Source organism: Pocillopora verrucosa, chromosome 1 (assembly GCF_036669915.1).
Source record: "Pocillopora verrucosa isolate sample1 chromosome 1, ASM3666991v2, whole genome shotgun sequence".
NCBI classification, from domain to species: Eukaryota; Metazoa; Cnidaria; class Anthozoa; order Scleractinia; family Pocilloporidae; genus Pocillopora; species Pocillopora verrucosa.
Genome location: NC_089312.1, coordinates 12,333,547 through 12,348,591, shown reverse-complemented (window position 1 = coordinate 12,348,591; position 15,045 = coordinate 12,333,547). Strand labels below are relative to the sequence as shown.

General features: G+C 37.3%; 1 protein-coding gene across 1 annotated transcript; it reads left to right on the top strand.

Moving 5' to 3' along the window:
- Positions 1-519: 519 nt before the first annotated feature.
- On the top strand, positions 520-14,467 carry LOC131770271 (tRNA (guanine(26)-N(2))-dimethyltransferase). The gene is made up of 8 exons (XM_059085981.2): positions 520-828; positions 1,684-1,882; positions 2,876-3,107; positions 4,639-4,843; positions 7,712-7,921; positions 9,892-10,083; positions 11,105-11,309; positions 12,080-14,467. Exons 1-8 carry the CDS (start codon positions 537-539, stop codon positions 12,321-12,323), a joined length of 1,779 nt encoding a protein of 592 aa, XP_058941964.2. The 5' UTR covers positions 520-536; the 3' UTR covers positions 12,324-14,467.
- Positions 14,468-15,045: the final 578 nt, after the last annotated feature.

The window sequence follows — 15,045 nt, the reverse complement described above, 5'->3', positions numbered from 1 at the left end:
TATTGTTTATGCGCAGTCCAGTACTTCAAGCCTGATACACCATACCACCACATTGCTTTGCGCCAATTAAAAACTGCAACGTAACGCCTATTGTGCACTTTACTGCGGAGAAAAAGCCAAGCAGAATTTCTGATTCTGGCCCGCATACGACCAGAATAATTAGATTGATTAGCTGGAAAGGGCGAAACAATAAAAGCGTTATAAGCGTTCGCAGACACTTACATGACCGTACGGAAAAAACCTAACACCGCTTAAATACCGAGATACAAACAGACACTATGATACACCTAATTAACCGCACAAGACCATGCAGTAATTTAATATTTGCTAAACTGCGTACCGCAGATATTTTTGCATTCTCCCAGAGGTCATAACTACTATACCGTTGACAAGGAGGCAAACTGACCCTGGGCTCGAGACTGGTACCTTTCGTTTGATCGAGGGCTCAACTTGTGGTTTTACATGACGTATTATATAACTTACAGACCAGCGGTTGAGTTGTTGTGCGATTTCCTGAAATATCGATTACAATCCAAATGTCTTCGGGAAAGGTTAGCAGTGATATTAAGATAACAGAGGGAAAGGCAGAGATCTGTTTTCCTGATTCAAATTCTGTGTTCTACAACCCCGTTCAAGAATTTAACAGAGATTTAAGTACAGCAGTCATAAAGCTTTTTTCCAAGGAACGTTTGGAAGACAAGAGAAAACCAAATTTGGAAAGTACTTCCGATGGAGAAGACGAGGGAACGGATGAAACGTGTGAAGGACTTGACCAGGAGAAGTCTAATCCCAAAGTGGCATTATACTCAGGGAAAATACCCAGTGAACGTAAGTTTTGATCTAAACATTTTATAATTCAACTTTTAAGAAATTAAAAATTTCAAAACTATCTAAAGAAAGCTAGTAGCCGAAACTTTTAATTTCAAATTTCACTGAGAAAGTTCCTCTAGAAGAACATTGTAATCAAATTTCTGAACAGTCGGAAGTTGGTTTCCATTGTTTACCTCAGTACACTTACCTACTAATACTCTCAGAATCACTTGATCGTGACTTAATCCTTCGACTGGAAGTCCTTTATTCAGTCAATTATAATTGTCCCGCCTATGTATAAATAAATAAGTTAATCTTTTTATGTATATATTTAACAATTACACACTGACGTGGAGGTGAATACTGGTGCATATTTACCTCACTCCTTTGCAGCTTGGAAAATTTCCACCTCTTTCACTAACACTGATGTGAATAATTGTTTCAGTGTATACCATATAGAACCAAAAATTTGGTTTGTTCCTGTAATGAAAAATGATCACTTATCAAACTCTTAACAAGAAAAAGTGACTGGAAAAACTGCAAAGTAACTAATAGGAATACTGAAAAATCCCCACTTTGTTTTGAATCATGCAGAAGTTTTATTATTGTAGTCAGATTTGATACTGGGATAATTCACTTATAATAAATAGGCATTTGTCTCAAATTGTGGGGGCTCAGTAGATTTACAATTAGGTCAAGTAAAATCAAAGCAAATGGGTGGGTGGGAGGACCTATTCAAATGAAAAAGTGTAATCAGGGCTTCAAAATGCTGCTCAAGGCTGCATCAGTTTAGACTGTTGTTGAAATAGGTTTGATTGACTTTACTTGATTTGATATGCACCATCAGTTCTGTTGTTTTATGTGATCATCAAGAAAAAAGAAATGATGGAATCACTATCCTGGAAGGTTTGTCAGCATCTGGTCTGCGTGCAGTGAGATATGCCTTGGAAGTGGCAGGTGTAAAGAGCGTAACTGCCAATGATATCAGTGCTGATGCTTACAAAATGATTCAGCAAAATGTTGAGCATAATAATGTGCAGCATATTGTAAAGCCAAGCAAAGAGGATGCTGGGTGAGTGTGTGTATACAGCATATTTAATGCAGATAAACAGGACTAAAGGTTATAATAACTAAATGAATGGGCTCTTGAAAAATTTGTGAAACCATCCATCTGCTTAGTTGATGAGCTTTTCTTTTGCTCCACTGTATTTTACTAAAGGGCAACTCAGCCCTATGAAACACAAAACAGCTAGAAAAATTGTGTAATGAAGTTAATGGCCACACTCAAAACTGAAGACACCTTCCATAATAAACTCTTTAATATTCCTCTGGAAAAGGTCACTTATAATTATGCAGTAAGTTCTTATTATGAATGCTTTTCAAAACTCTGCTTTCCACATATGAATGCCATATTTATGTACTCTGTCAAGTGTACATTCTTTGTAGGAGATATGTAGTTCCTTTCCATTCCTTGCTGATCCATCCCACTTAAAACTTCATTCTCCCTCCCCTGTACTAGACTTTTCCCCTAGAAAAAACCTAGACATTTCGAGTGTTAGCCCTTCATCGATTGCTCTGATGAAGGGCTAATGTTTGAAACGTCAGGTTTTTTACCATTTACAGTGGCTAATTTACGTTTTCAACTCAGTTGTTAACACTAAATTACCTGCTATACTCTCCCACTGACGCACCACCACAGTTTCTTTAGAAACTTACCCCTTTATTCATCTCCAGTTTGCTTTGGCCTAGGGTAGGTTTAGGATTAGGTTTTTGCTACAAGTGTAGCTAGACTAACCCTTGAACAACTTGAAACAATTGAGTCACCTTTCGGGGGACTAGTCTTTAGCACCATACTGTACTACAAGATAAATAGAATAAATGTTCTTTGTCAAAGATATCTCATTGCTCTTGTACTCTGTCCAGTATGTTATCCACTAGGAGCCTTAAATTATTTGAATGGTATGTTACTGTGAAAACATAGGGCTCTAAAATTTTTCATCTTCATTCACAGCTGCAGTGTAGTGAAATAAACTTTTATTAAGAACCTTGTCAATTTCTCATGAAGGTTACTGATGTACAAACATCGTCATCCTCCTTCAAGTCGCTTTGATGCAATAGATTTAGATCCATATGGATCAGCATCAGTCTTTCTTGATAGTGCAGTTCAAGCTGTAGCTGATGGTGGCATTCTCCTGGTAACATGCACAGACATGGGGGTGCTCTGTGGAAACCATAGCGAGGCTTGTTTTGGAAAATATGGCAGTATGTCTTTAAAAGCCAAGTTTTGTCACGAGATGGTAAGTACACTACAAGTGTAGTTCAACCTACACTGTTGTCAAAGGTCATCTGATTAGAACTAATCCAGTTTAGCTCTTATTTGTTCAAAGAAGACATAAAAAATTAAGTAGGTTGTTTTTGCTTCTAAAGTTTGCAAACATTTTTTTTTTCTGGTTGACTCACATGTTAAGTTAAGTGAACATGTTGACTGCTAGACATGTCAACCGCCAATACATGTAGTGAAACAGAGGCACCCCATGGAGTCTCAGGAGACTGGACTCAACTTTTTTCATGGGAAACTGTCCAGCACTTGCATGCTACAGACCTTGATTCAATTTAGTTTGGTGGGAAATTTTAATTTGAAGTTTTAGGTGGTTAGGTTTTGGTTTTGTCTTTGGCAAAGGAATGGCAGTAAGCATAGTCTAAACCTGTGAGTAGGCCTTCATTTTATTGCTTCAGGAGTCCCATAACTCTGCTTGCAGAAGGATTTGAGATGGGTCAGGGAGAGGTTTGCCAAGGGTCTGGCACAAATTATCGGTGCTATATTCCTCTTGTAGGCTGGTTTTACTCAAGGCCCTATACTTTCCCATTGGCAATTAAGAAATGCTTGAGACAAAAAGCTAATAATGAGTGTATACTTGCCTTGTTGTTTGCTTATGTCACACAACACACTCTCTCTCTCTCTCCCCAATTGTCCACCAATTGAGAGTTACGCGTGTAAGTTATATGTTTGATATGCAGTCATCTTCTGCATGTAAACCCACACACAACCCACAATTCCTGCAATCACTCTGATGTAGGGCTAACACTCGAAACATCAGCTTTTAAATGCTTTTTGGTTACTAATTTAAGTTTTCAACTTAGTTGTTAACACTAAATTATCAAATATGTTATGTCAGTCATGATTACTTGGTTTTGATCCATCTAGTTGCTAATGAACTACTGTAGCTCACAGAAGGCTTTAACTTACCTTTTCATTTTGAGGTTTAAACAAAATGGAGTTTTTTAAGATTTCCAGTCATGGAAGGACAGCGGTATTTAGTACATGACTTTGAATGTATGAAAATCATATTATGTGAATGCTTCCATATTCATGTCCTTATCTGCAGTTCACATATATGATTTTCGTATATTTACAGTTGTTTGTTTATCACTTCATGGGTTTGTATGGAACCAACACAGTGACCAGCTCCCAGTTGGCTTGCAAGCCAAGTTGGTAGAGCTCTGCACTGGTATTGCAAAGGTCATGGGTTCAAATCCCATACAGGCCTGAATTTTTTTCAGGCCTTATTTTCACTACTGCTCAAGGAGTGTTCATTACTGCAAAGATTGCTTTCATATTCATGTATTTAGTACCTTAGTTATCGCTAACACTGTAGACATTTTTGAGCTACCTTTCTATCCCTTGATTAAGACTGATCTTGTCCCAATGTAGCCCCTATGTCAGTCATTACCAGTACTAAATTCATGATTTAGGTTACAGAGCTATTTGCTTGTGACTTCTCGTAAAATGTTACTCAATTCTACAAATATTTTTTCTTTTCTTCACAGGCTTTGAGAGTGTTGCTCTTCTCTTTGGAAACTCATGCTAATAGATACAAACGATACATTAAACCTCTTTTAAGCATAAGTGTGGATTTCTATGTGCGCGTTTTTGTGCAAGTCTTTACAAGTGCCTCAGAAGTGAAAAGATCAGCAAGTAAAAACTGTCTGGTCTTCATGTGCATTGGATGTGGAAGTTTTCATTTTCAGCCAAGTGAGTGTAGTGAAAACTGTATTTTGAATGGATATGGAACTATTTTTCATAGTAACAAACACTACTTAAGCAGTAGTGGAAATAAGGCCTGAAAAAAATTCATGACTATGGAAGTAATCACTTCCTTATTCACTTCTTTATCTGCAGTTCACATAATTATATGATTTTCATATATTTACAGTCATTTATTCATCTCTTCACCAGTTTATTTGGAACCACCATAATGACCAGCTCCTAGTTGGCTTGTCAACTCAGTTAGTAGAGCACTGCACCAGTATTGCAGAGGTCATGGGTTCAAATCCCATATGGGCCTGAACTTTTTTCAGGTCTTATTTTCACTACTACTTAATTAGTGTTCATGATTGGGGAGATTGCTTCCATATCAATTTATTTATCTGCACTTTAGTACATGACTGTGAATATATGAAAATCATTATGTGTGAAGGCTTCCATATTCATGTCCTTATCTGTAGTTCGCATATATGAATTCCATATACATGTATTTACAGTCATTTATTCATCACTTCATAGGATTATTTGGAACCAACGTAATGACCACCTCTCAGTTGGCTTGTTAGCTCAGTTGATAGAGTACTGCACTGGTATTACAAAGGTCATGGGTTCAAATCCTGTACAGGCCTGAATTTTTTTCTAGGCCTTATTTTCACTACTGCTTAAGTAGTGTTTTGTTACTGAGAAGATTGCTTCCATATTAATTTATTTATCTGCAGTCCATGTAATGATTTTCATATATTTACAGTCATTTTTCTTTTGCATGCAAGTTAATTATTTGTGCACCCAGGTATAATTTGTTTCCATTACAATTAAGTTGCATATTTCATTTTCTTTTTTGCTTTTTTGTACCAAGCAGTCAAAAAAGAATGTTGTGATGACTGATTCAAAGTGCTCATTGATATGAAGTGTAACTGCCAGTAGTATTGTTTCTTACTGTATTGCATGCCCTAGTTACATGAGACATTCAATTTAGGGTAGAACTGATTGCCATGGTTTCTACTTTTTTGTGTGTTGTGTTTTTGTGTGTTGCTAATTTTTCAGTAGAATCTTAAAATTTTGTTTCATAAAATTAAGTATTGTTAGTTGTTTTTATTTGAGGTTCAGTGTTCATTGCATCAAATGACATGCTGTGTTCATCATTATTGTTTTTTGAAACTGTCAAGGGACTAATGGATATCCAATCAAAGTTTCATCTTGTCTTGTTATCTGGCAAACAGTCCTTGAAGTGGGACAAAAAAATTACTGACAGATTTTCATTTGAGTCTAATACCCACACTACAGTGAAAACCATTCAAAGTATCACATATACTTTGACACTTGCACAAGCATCTTTCACCTTTAAAAACTTACAATGCATTGTAATAAAACATGCTTTCCAAATGGAGTGGGAAAAATTCAAGTTTTCCAGTAAACCCTATGCCAAAGGGGTATTTTTTCCAAGAAAGTAAAAGCAACATGAAATTCAGCAGAATGTGTGCTACACAGCACACGAGCTTTGTTGAACACAAGTATGCCTTTTGGTACACATTCTATCTCACATGCTGCACATGCAGTTTGGCCCACTGATTGAAACAAAACTAAAAAAAGGATTCAGTGACACTCTTTGTTTTTCTTATCTAGGTAATATGTGCTTATCTGAAAATTTAAGATAAGTTTAGCGGGCTGACTCATGGCACACATTCCTGTGCCTGACCACCCTTTTAACCTATTTTCCTGTTGACAAGCACAAATACAGACAAGGAAAGGGGACTTCCAATGTTGGGTGTGTTAATTTCCTTATCTGTTTATTTCAAGTTATTTGCAGAAAAGCTAAGACTTGTGGTAATACTAATTGAAGTGGTCAAAAATGTATCATAAAGTTCAACTCATGAAGTTCTAAGTAAATATTTGTATAATCAATCTTATGGCAAGTACATTGGTAATAGGGTTTCAGATAATGACAATTACAACAACGATGAAAATGATGGCCCTCTAGATTTCTTGGTATGATGAAAATGACAAATACATGTACATATAATAACTCCTTGTTCTATGTTACATTTATGCAAGATTTAGAATGATCATAATCATTTAGGGAGTTAAAAATGTAAAGGGAGAAAACCCTTCTACTTCCATATTTTTTTTATATGCGAAATGATAAGAATCATTTTAATCTATTTAATTTATTTCAAAATTGTTGGTGCAGTGACATGATTTGTTACTTTTGGTGTCCTACATTTGGAGACTGAAACATTCCAAGGAGATGTTGGTCCAACTTTTCCGGCTTACTGATGTAATAGAATTTTCCAGTACTGTCTTTGAGAAGTTATTGTTTGTTAACGGCTCAAAGTATGTGTTTGCACCAATGGCACTTTCTAGAATGCGTAGAATTGTATTTTAGTTAATCATTTCTATGAGTTTTAGAGTCGGCCAGTTAGGGGGTGTGATTTGTCATAGCCTAGGACGGGAAATTCTCTCGACACAGAGTGGCTTTTGCGATTTTTGTTATAAGATTTACAGGACTTTCAGTATTGAGGGAGAACCATGGGTAATCTTCTCTGGTTCCTATGCAGAATTCCATGGCCCTAAGCTATTTTCTATTCAGACTGGTAAGGTGAACTTTTCACTAATCACCTAGTGCTAATTTTTTTCCCATTTCAATCCTTACCCAGCACATCTGTTAACAATGTATTAAACGACTAAAATTATCATCTGCTCCTGAAGGGGACTTGAAATTCTCAGTTATATAAATGTATGCTTAATTTTCTGGGTGTGATCAACTTGTGAAATATTAGTTTCTTAAATCAGTTAAAAATTTTGGTGGACTTCTATATGAGTTTTGTTATTGAACACAAATTTTGTTGTCTTTGCTAGTGGGCCGCTGTATTGAAGAAGGTCTTAGCAAGAAGTACCCCCCAGCCATTGGTCCTCCAGTTGGATCCTCATGTGACCAGTGCGGTAGGCAATTCCACATGGGAGGACCCATATGGAAAGAGAAAATTCACGATGCTGAGTTTGTAGAAAGATTGCTCAAGACTGTGAAGGAACAACCTGGTCTGTTCAAGACTTCAGAAAGGATAATTGGTTAGTAACAAAGAAATTTCCGTTCCTTTACATTGATAAAGGTTAGATCACCCCTGATGAAGGCACTAGACAGGAGTGTCGAAACGTTGGGTCTATGAATTGTAACTTCTTCGGTTACATTCATTAAATCTGCAAACCAGTGTAGCTTCAAACTATGTCTGATAAAGGTTAGTTAGTGATTTCTGCTTTTCGTGCTTCTTGACTTTGTTCATTCTCCCTCAGTGGGTAGTGATCTTATCACATTTCGACATCTTTTGTGATTGATTACTGAGCAGACTTGGGATCTTTTCAAAGCATAGTAATATAGTTCGTCTCATGATGTAGTCACTTCCAATGTGGATCGCGACGTTTTGACTGCATGTTGGTAATCTTCTTCAAGTGGTGAGGTGGGTGGAATATGCGTGACCTTTTGAAACATTATACTTCACTTTCTCTGCCTGTTCTTCAACAGCTGTTTATGGTGAATTTGTGAAGATGCATTCCCTCAGTGATCCGCTGTCGCATGGCTCTTCAGTTAATGTATTTCTTGATCCCATTTTGGAATTCCTGTTCCACTGTCCTTATTTATTTTGTTGGGGTAGTCTAATTCGGATTTCCTCCTTTATCTTGTATGTGCAATAATTAGGATCATGATCAGTAAGGTTTACTTCTTCACTGAACGAGTGGTGTCCGGTGTTGTGGGCGTGTACTGAAATGGCAGAGGTCTGTGTCTTAACAGTCGGTTGTCTCTTTTTCATGCTCCTTGATTATGTCCTGCGTAGGTCTTTCAGTCTCACCAATATGAACTGGGCCAGTGGACTTAAAATCTCAGAAGCGTGGATACCGACAATCATTAAACACAACACCATGAGGGTTGTGTAACAACGGAACAGTATGGAAACAAAGCTCCAAAAAATACACTGATGAAAGCTATTAAATACCTGCTAATCATAAAAGAGCATAAGGGTGCCACGTATCCTGTCAATATCAATGCCTGAAAAAGACTAGAAGTATGCTTTCGAAACATTGAGAGCACGATCCCACTTCGTGAGATAAGTGATGGTACTTCAATACCAGTTTGCGATAAATAACGACAACCTTTCCATCTTGCTACTCGCAAATTTTTCAGCTTCTTTTTTAAACCAGAAGTCTTTCAGTATTTTAGAAAGTATTTCCAGCATTAGTGTCATTTGGTGGATTTGGTGTAGTTAGGTGTGGAACGAAGCTCTTCACTATCCTCTGAATCTCATGATAAAAAGAAACCGAATAAACAAAAAACTCTCTCCTCCCCAGGTTTGTATCCTGTAAAGATCATTTTATCCTTATTCCGCTATGTTATGCTTCCATTTCATCATCATAATTTGGCCCATTCTCCTACGATAGGAAATTTGTTACTCGTACAATACTTTGAATCGAGTGGAGGAAGTTTGGTGTCGAATATCAATATGTCTATGGGGCAAGACAGCTGTTCACCCTTAAGGTTATACTATGATTCCTCAGTTTTCATCCGGTGGGAGTTGTTTGAACAATTGACTGAGTTACCACGGAGGTACCAATACGAAACTCTTGACTCAGCCATTGATTTCTTGCGTTACACAAAAACAGCAGCTGAACCACGCGTAATGATTCTCGCTATTTGGGTGTGTGTGGCCGCGTTACGGAACTGTCTTCAAAATGACGGTGCTGCAGGCCTAATTTATAGCAAATCTGAAAGTAGTTATTGAACGCTTAAGTTACTCATTGGAATTTCATATCACAGTCAGAACTAAGTTTTATTAAATCTTTTTTGATGTTACAGAGAAAAGTTACACGGTTTCATAACTTTACTTCTTCTTTAACGACCTGAGCGGAAGTTATCATCAGAAATTGTAAATTCTAATAATAACTTTCACCTGGAAGGTCAGACGAGAGGTTCAACTTTTACCTCTGGGTTCAAACCATTTACTGCGATGAAAGTTACGTGTAAAAATTTAATTTATTTTCCTGTTCAGGACTGTTGAATGTTATCCAAGAAGAACTACCTGACTGTCCTCTATACTACAGTGTGGATCATCTCTGTGGAGTTCTTCATTGTAACACACCTTCTCTTGTGCAGATCAGATCTGCTCTACTAGAAGCAGGCTACAAGGCTTCCAGCTCTCATGCGTGCAAACAAGCACTCAAAACTGATGCTCCTCACAGTGGTATGTACAAGAGAGGCACACCTAAACGATGAGGCTATTTGTTCAATTTAACTCAGTGAAAAGGGAAATATCGTAAAGCTCCACATTATTGTAATTGATTGCGACGAATATTTTCATTTAACATCACAGTAAACATTCTTCCACCCAGTATATTGTAATTTTCGTTTCTGTTGCTGAAGACGGCGAATTTTAGCGATTTGTAGGCTTCGGGATTGGACCATCAAGGGTGTAAAGCTCAGTTTTCTGTCTATTACAAAGCGGTCCTACGCCAAGGCAATTTTCACCTACAACTGCAGTCGTATGAGCTCTAAACAATGCATGAGGAAATTTAAAAGCCTAAGCTCTCTTTATGTATCATCACATTTGAAACTCGTTAAAAAATTTTAGAACTTGAGTCCAAATAAAATCGAGAAATTGAGAAATCAAGAAATTGAGGCTCAATAAATGCGTATTTGAACTTTCGTGTGCCTGCTGAGACTTACGTTGTTCCACTCATCTTTGATTGGGTGATAATGAACAGTACAAAGGGCATCAGTATTCCCATAGATTTATTCTAAACTCAAATGTACAACTGTTCACAGCATTTTTGTGGGCTCCCTTTATTAGTTGGGTGTATTTTATTGTCACTTGTTCTAACCTCATTACGAATGTTGCTATATTCAACCCAAACAAGAGGACATGAGCTGATGTCCTCCTGGCTGCCAGTGGTTAAAATAGTACAAAATTGAACCTTTTTCTTCGATTTTCATTTTTAATTTCAAAGATAATTAATTCCATTTAGCTTGATCCAAGTTTTGATGCTATTGTTACATGTAACTTTCTAACGTCACAATTTACAATATACAATATCGCAATTTTTTGTTCTGACATAAAGTTGCTGCTGGTGGATCTGACCCCGAAACTAGGAGTTCGGAGGCGTGATCTTTGTTGTTTGTCTTAAGTCCAAAACCAATGCTTAAAAAATTGAAAATTCTATAATACAACGACATTTTATGCAATACACTATTTTTTCTACTATTAGTTGTGTGGGATGTCATGAGGTGTTGGGAAAAACTTCACCCTGTAAAACGAAGGAAAGAAAATTCTCCAGGTACAGCCATTCTCAGCAAAGAACCTGCCATTCAGGTGTCGTTCAAAGAAAAACCTGAAGCAAACCCTCTGTCAAGAAAGAATAAGCTTCTGAGATATCAAGCGAATCCTGAGGCCAACTGGGGACCAAAGCCTAGGTATGTAACACAGTTAAGCATTAGTGGTGATTTCGTCAGGCATCCTTTGTCTTGCGTGAAAGCTGTTGCACATCTGCATGGGTATTGAGCTTAATTTCTGATAATGATACACTTTAAAATTCTCTGGGTTTGGATGTGGTTAGCTTTTAATAAGTTACCCTAAATTTTCCTTGGTTCTCCTCCAAATCCTTCCATTCTTTGAAACTGCCACAGGTACCCTTTCTCTTTGGTCAGATTCGATGCCATTCGATAAGTGGGCGAGCAAAATCGTTAAAAGTATCCCATTTCACCCACGTTTTAAAAGGGAAACCTGATTTGCAGGATAAGCATTAATGTGCAGAGCGATGTGCGTTGCTTTCTTGCCATGGTTGAAATTTCTTCACGTCAATGCCAAGTTATTGACGTGAATGAAATGCGTTTATGCTAACACTGAAAAAGCAAATCACGGGGTTTGACAAGAAGAGGTATGGCTGTGTGAGATATCGAAAACAATGTTTATGGATTCTCCTAATTTTTTTCTCTGCCAGAGCCACGCCATTTTTCGATCATTGTCATTGCCGAAAGCCTGGTTCTACCTAACGCTACCTACACTTTTGCGTTCATAATTTTGTCCCAAGTCAATGTTAATCTGCTCAGCCACCACATAGACATCTGTACTTTTATGAAAAGATGAAGAACTTGTTAATCCTATAGATGTGTAAGTCAAATTGGAAAAGGCTTGGGTTTTGTGATACTTAATATTAATATGAGTTCGTTATGTTAAAACGTAGGGCAAAGAGGAAAAAAGAAACAGAGACAATAGAGGATAAGAGGCAGCGTCTACAAGGACGAAGGACTCCAGAAGAAGACAAAGATTATTACAAACAATTTCCTTGTAAGAAATTTCGACTTGGCAAGTGTACGTATGGTGACGAGTGCAAATATTCGCATGACGTAAACCTGTACATTAGGAAAAGTAGAATTCCCCGAAGTGATGATGACTGCTCAGCGGTGAATATTGGAGAGTCAAGTTGAACTGTTTGATGATCTCTGAACACTTTCTTTAATCTTTTGAAAAATAAAACGCTACGGAAAAGGCATTCTTGACACACGTAATGATTCTATAAGGTAAGCAGAAGGGTGGGTCTTTGTGAATAGCCCGTTCGGATTTTGCAGGTCCGGTTAGTTAGCCGATTTGTTTTCAAAATGGCGGCTTTCGTGGTCATAGTTTTGAGCTCATTTGAAGACTTTTTGAACGGAATCTCAAAGACCTGCGAGTGATAAATTTTTGGTTGACAGAGCATACTTGACCTTTAAAGTTGCGTTAGCAATACAAGATAGATTTCAATGTCACAGTGAACTACATGGCTGTCAGTGAGTTTTTCTTTTTTTACGTTACAGGCGTCAGAATCATATTATTTCACTCTCAATAGTCAATGCCACCTCACTTTTTGTTAGACATAAGTTAACTTTGGCACGACTTTTTAAAAAAATTTATGTTTTTAATTTTTCGGCAGGACTTTAATTTGCCGCCACAACTTTAATTTTTCGGCGCTACCTTAATATTCTGGTCTGTTATTAAAACAGTACCCACAAATGAAAGCCTGTGCAGTGATCTTCGCAGTGATGAACACTACTTAAGCAGTTTTATTCTCTTTTCTTTTTTTTCAGGCCTTATTTTCACTACTGCTTAACTAGTGTTCATTACTGCGAGGAACACTTTCATTACGTATATGATTTTCTTAAATTCACAGTCAGTGCCTACAAATGTTTACCTTAAGATTTAAATGTCATCTCGTTCAAATTTTTTATGGGCTTTGGTGGAGACATTAACTGTCAAGTTGTTTTGTGTTAACACACAAGGTCATAAGCAAAGCAGTTTTCTGATGGTACAAAAAGAAACAAAATCAAAGCGATTATTCTTGTTAGTAGGAAGTCCAACTTCCGCAGCACATTGAAGTTTGTTAGTATTTTCGTGTTAGTGGGACTAAGATGACTGCTACTAAGCTCACTACCTAATTCTTTGGGCTCAGAAACAACTACATTAACATTTACAGGCTCTTCAACTAGATTACTACTTTTCTCTGCATAAGGCCTCAACATATTTCCATGACATAACTGTGTCTGTTTTCGCCTATCTGGAGTGACTATTATGTAATTTGGATCGTGTAACTTCTTCACAGACATAGGGACCAAAGCATCGAGAATGAAGTGTGTTACCAGGCACTGGCAACAACACAAGAACCTTTTGACCTAGCATAAAGTCACATTCTTCAGCAACTTCGTCATACTTCTTTTTCATAGACTTCTGAGAGTAGACTTTAGCTAACTCACAAGCTTTAAAGAGCTTAGTGCAAAAATCTAAGACATACTTCTAAAGATTGATGGGCTCAGTTACACAACAACTTTTCTTTAACAGAACAGTCTAAAAACTTACAACACCATAGTTTGATACTATTACATCCTAAATACGTGAGGTATGCACGTCAGCATGAGTAAGAATTCTAGAAATTTCTAGATATTAATCTGGCAGTTGTTATCCATAACACGGTCAGTCACGGGAAATGGTAGATTGACCACTAAGGGGCAGGTTGACTGCTAAATACAGGTTTCACACACCAGGGTTATTATAAAAAACAACGCCACTTTATGCAATAATTGACTACTCGATGTACAGAATCTTGCCCGAAAATTCTACTTACTTTGATTTTGGCTGTGAAATATGGATTAAGAATTACTTGAAAGATTATTATTTGTTTTATTTGAGAGGTTCCACTTTCAGTTACCATTCAGTACAGGTGGAGGACAATAAAAACAGGCCGTTGGGACTAAGTAGAGGGTGACCGCGACTGCTTGATAGAGGTGACTGCTTAATAGAGTTGAAAATTACAGTGATTAATGGGAAACAACTTCCTGACTTTGACAACTGACTGCTAAATTAAGACCTTTCAATACAGTGTCGTTAAATACAGGTTGGACTGTAACTCAGGAAAACTCGATGTGCTCAAGAGGGAACGTGACCATGGGCAGCTGTCGTTCCGCGGGTCGACGGTTGTCAGATTAGTTTGTTTACTTTTTTTCACTGGGTAAATAGTGACTATGTACAAGTATCATTATCATGTGTTCATTTGGCTTCACCATCGCTTTGTATTAAACAGATTTTATTACAAGAGTTTAACTAGTTCTTAATGCTTCAAATAACGTCGTTGAACGTCAAGGGCTTGAGCAACTTCAAGAAATGTAGGGTACCACTTTTTACGTGATCTAGAGGAATGAAATCTGACATCCTTTTTCTTTAAGAAACTCATAGTGCAAAAGAAGTGGAAAGACAACGGGAACGTGAATTGGGAATTAAAGCGATTAAGGAATTCTAGAAATTTCTAGGACGTCGAATATTCCGTATTAACTCTTTGTGTGCCAAACAAGGATAGTTGACCACGCAATTTTTCCACAATGTTGCAGCAGTTACTATTGGAATTTGGAGTTTCCCGTGAGGATTGTTACTGGCGGAGATTTCAGTTGTCCACTGAATCCTCTTTTGGATAAGAAAGGTGGTACTTTGATTCCACACACACCTGTAATTCAGACAAGTTATAATAATAAAAAATAATTCCTATCGATAGCTTACGAGAAGATTTTACTTTACACGACAGTTGGAACATCAGGTGGAGAGTCAAAATCGCTGTTGTTGTTCTGCCGGTAGGCTTCATTATTGGTTTACGTCGTCTTATCTTTTTGATACCGTAAAAACAACATT

Bases quoted from the DNA above. Each gene is read 5' to 3' on its own strand.
- LOC131770271 (XM_059085981.2), top strand. From the start codon at position 537: ATGTCTTCGGGAAAGGTTAGCAGTGATATTAAGATAACAGAGGGAAAG. The intron at 1,883-2,875 runs GTGAGTGTGTGT...TTTCTCATGAAG, and splicing joins CCAAGCAAAGAGGATGCTGG to GTTACTGATGTACAAACATC. The intron at 3,108-4,638 runs GTAAGTACACTA...TTTTCTTCACAG, and splicing joins CCAAGTTTTGTCACGAGATG to GCTTTGAGAGTGTTGCTCTT.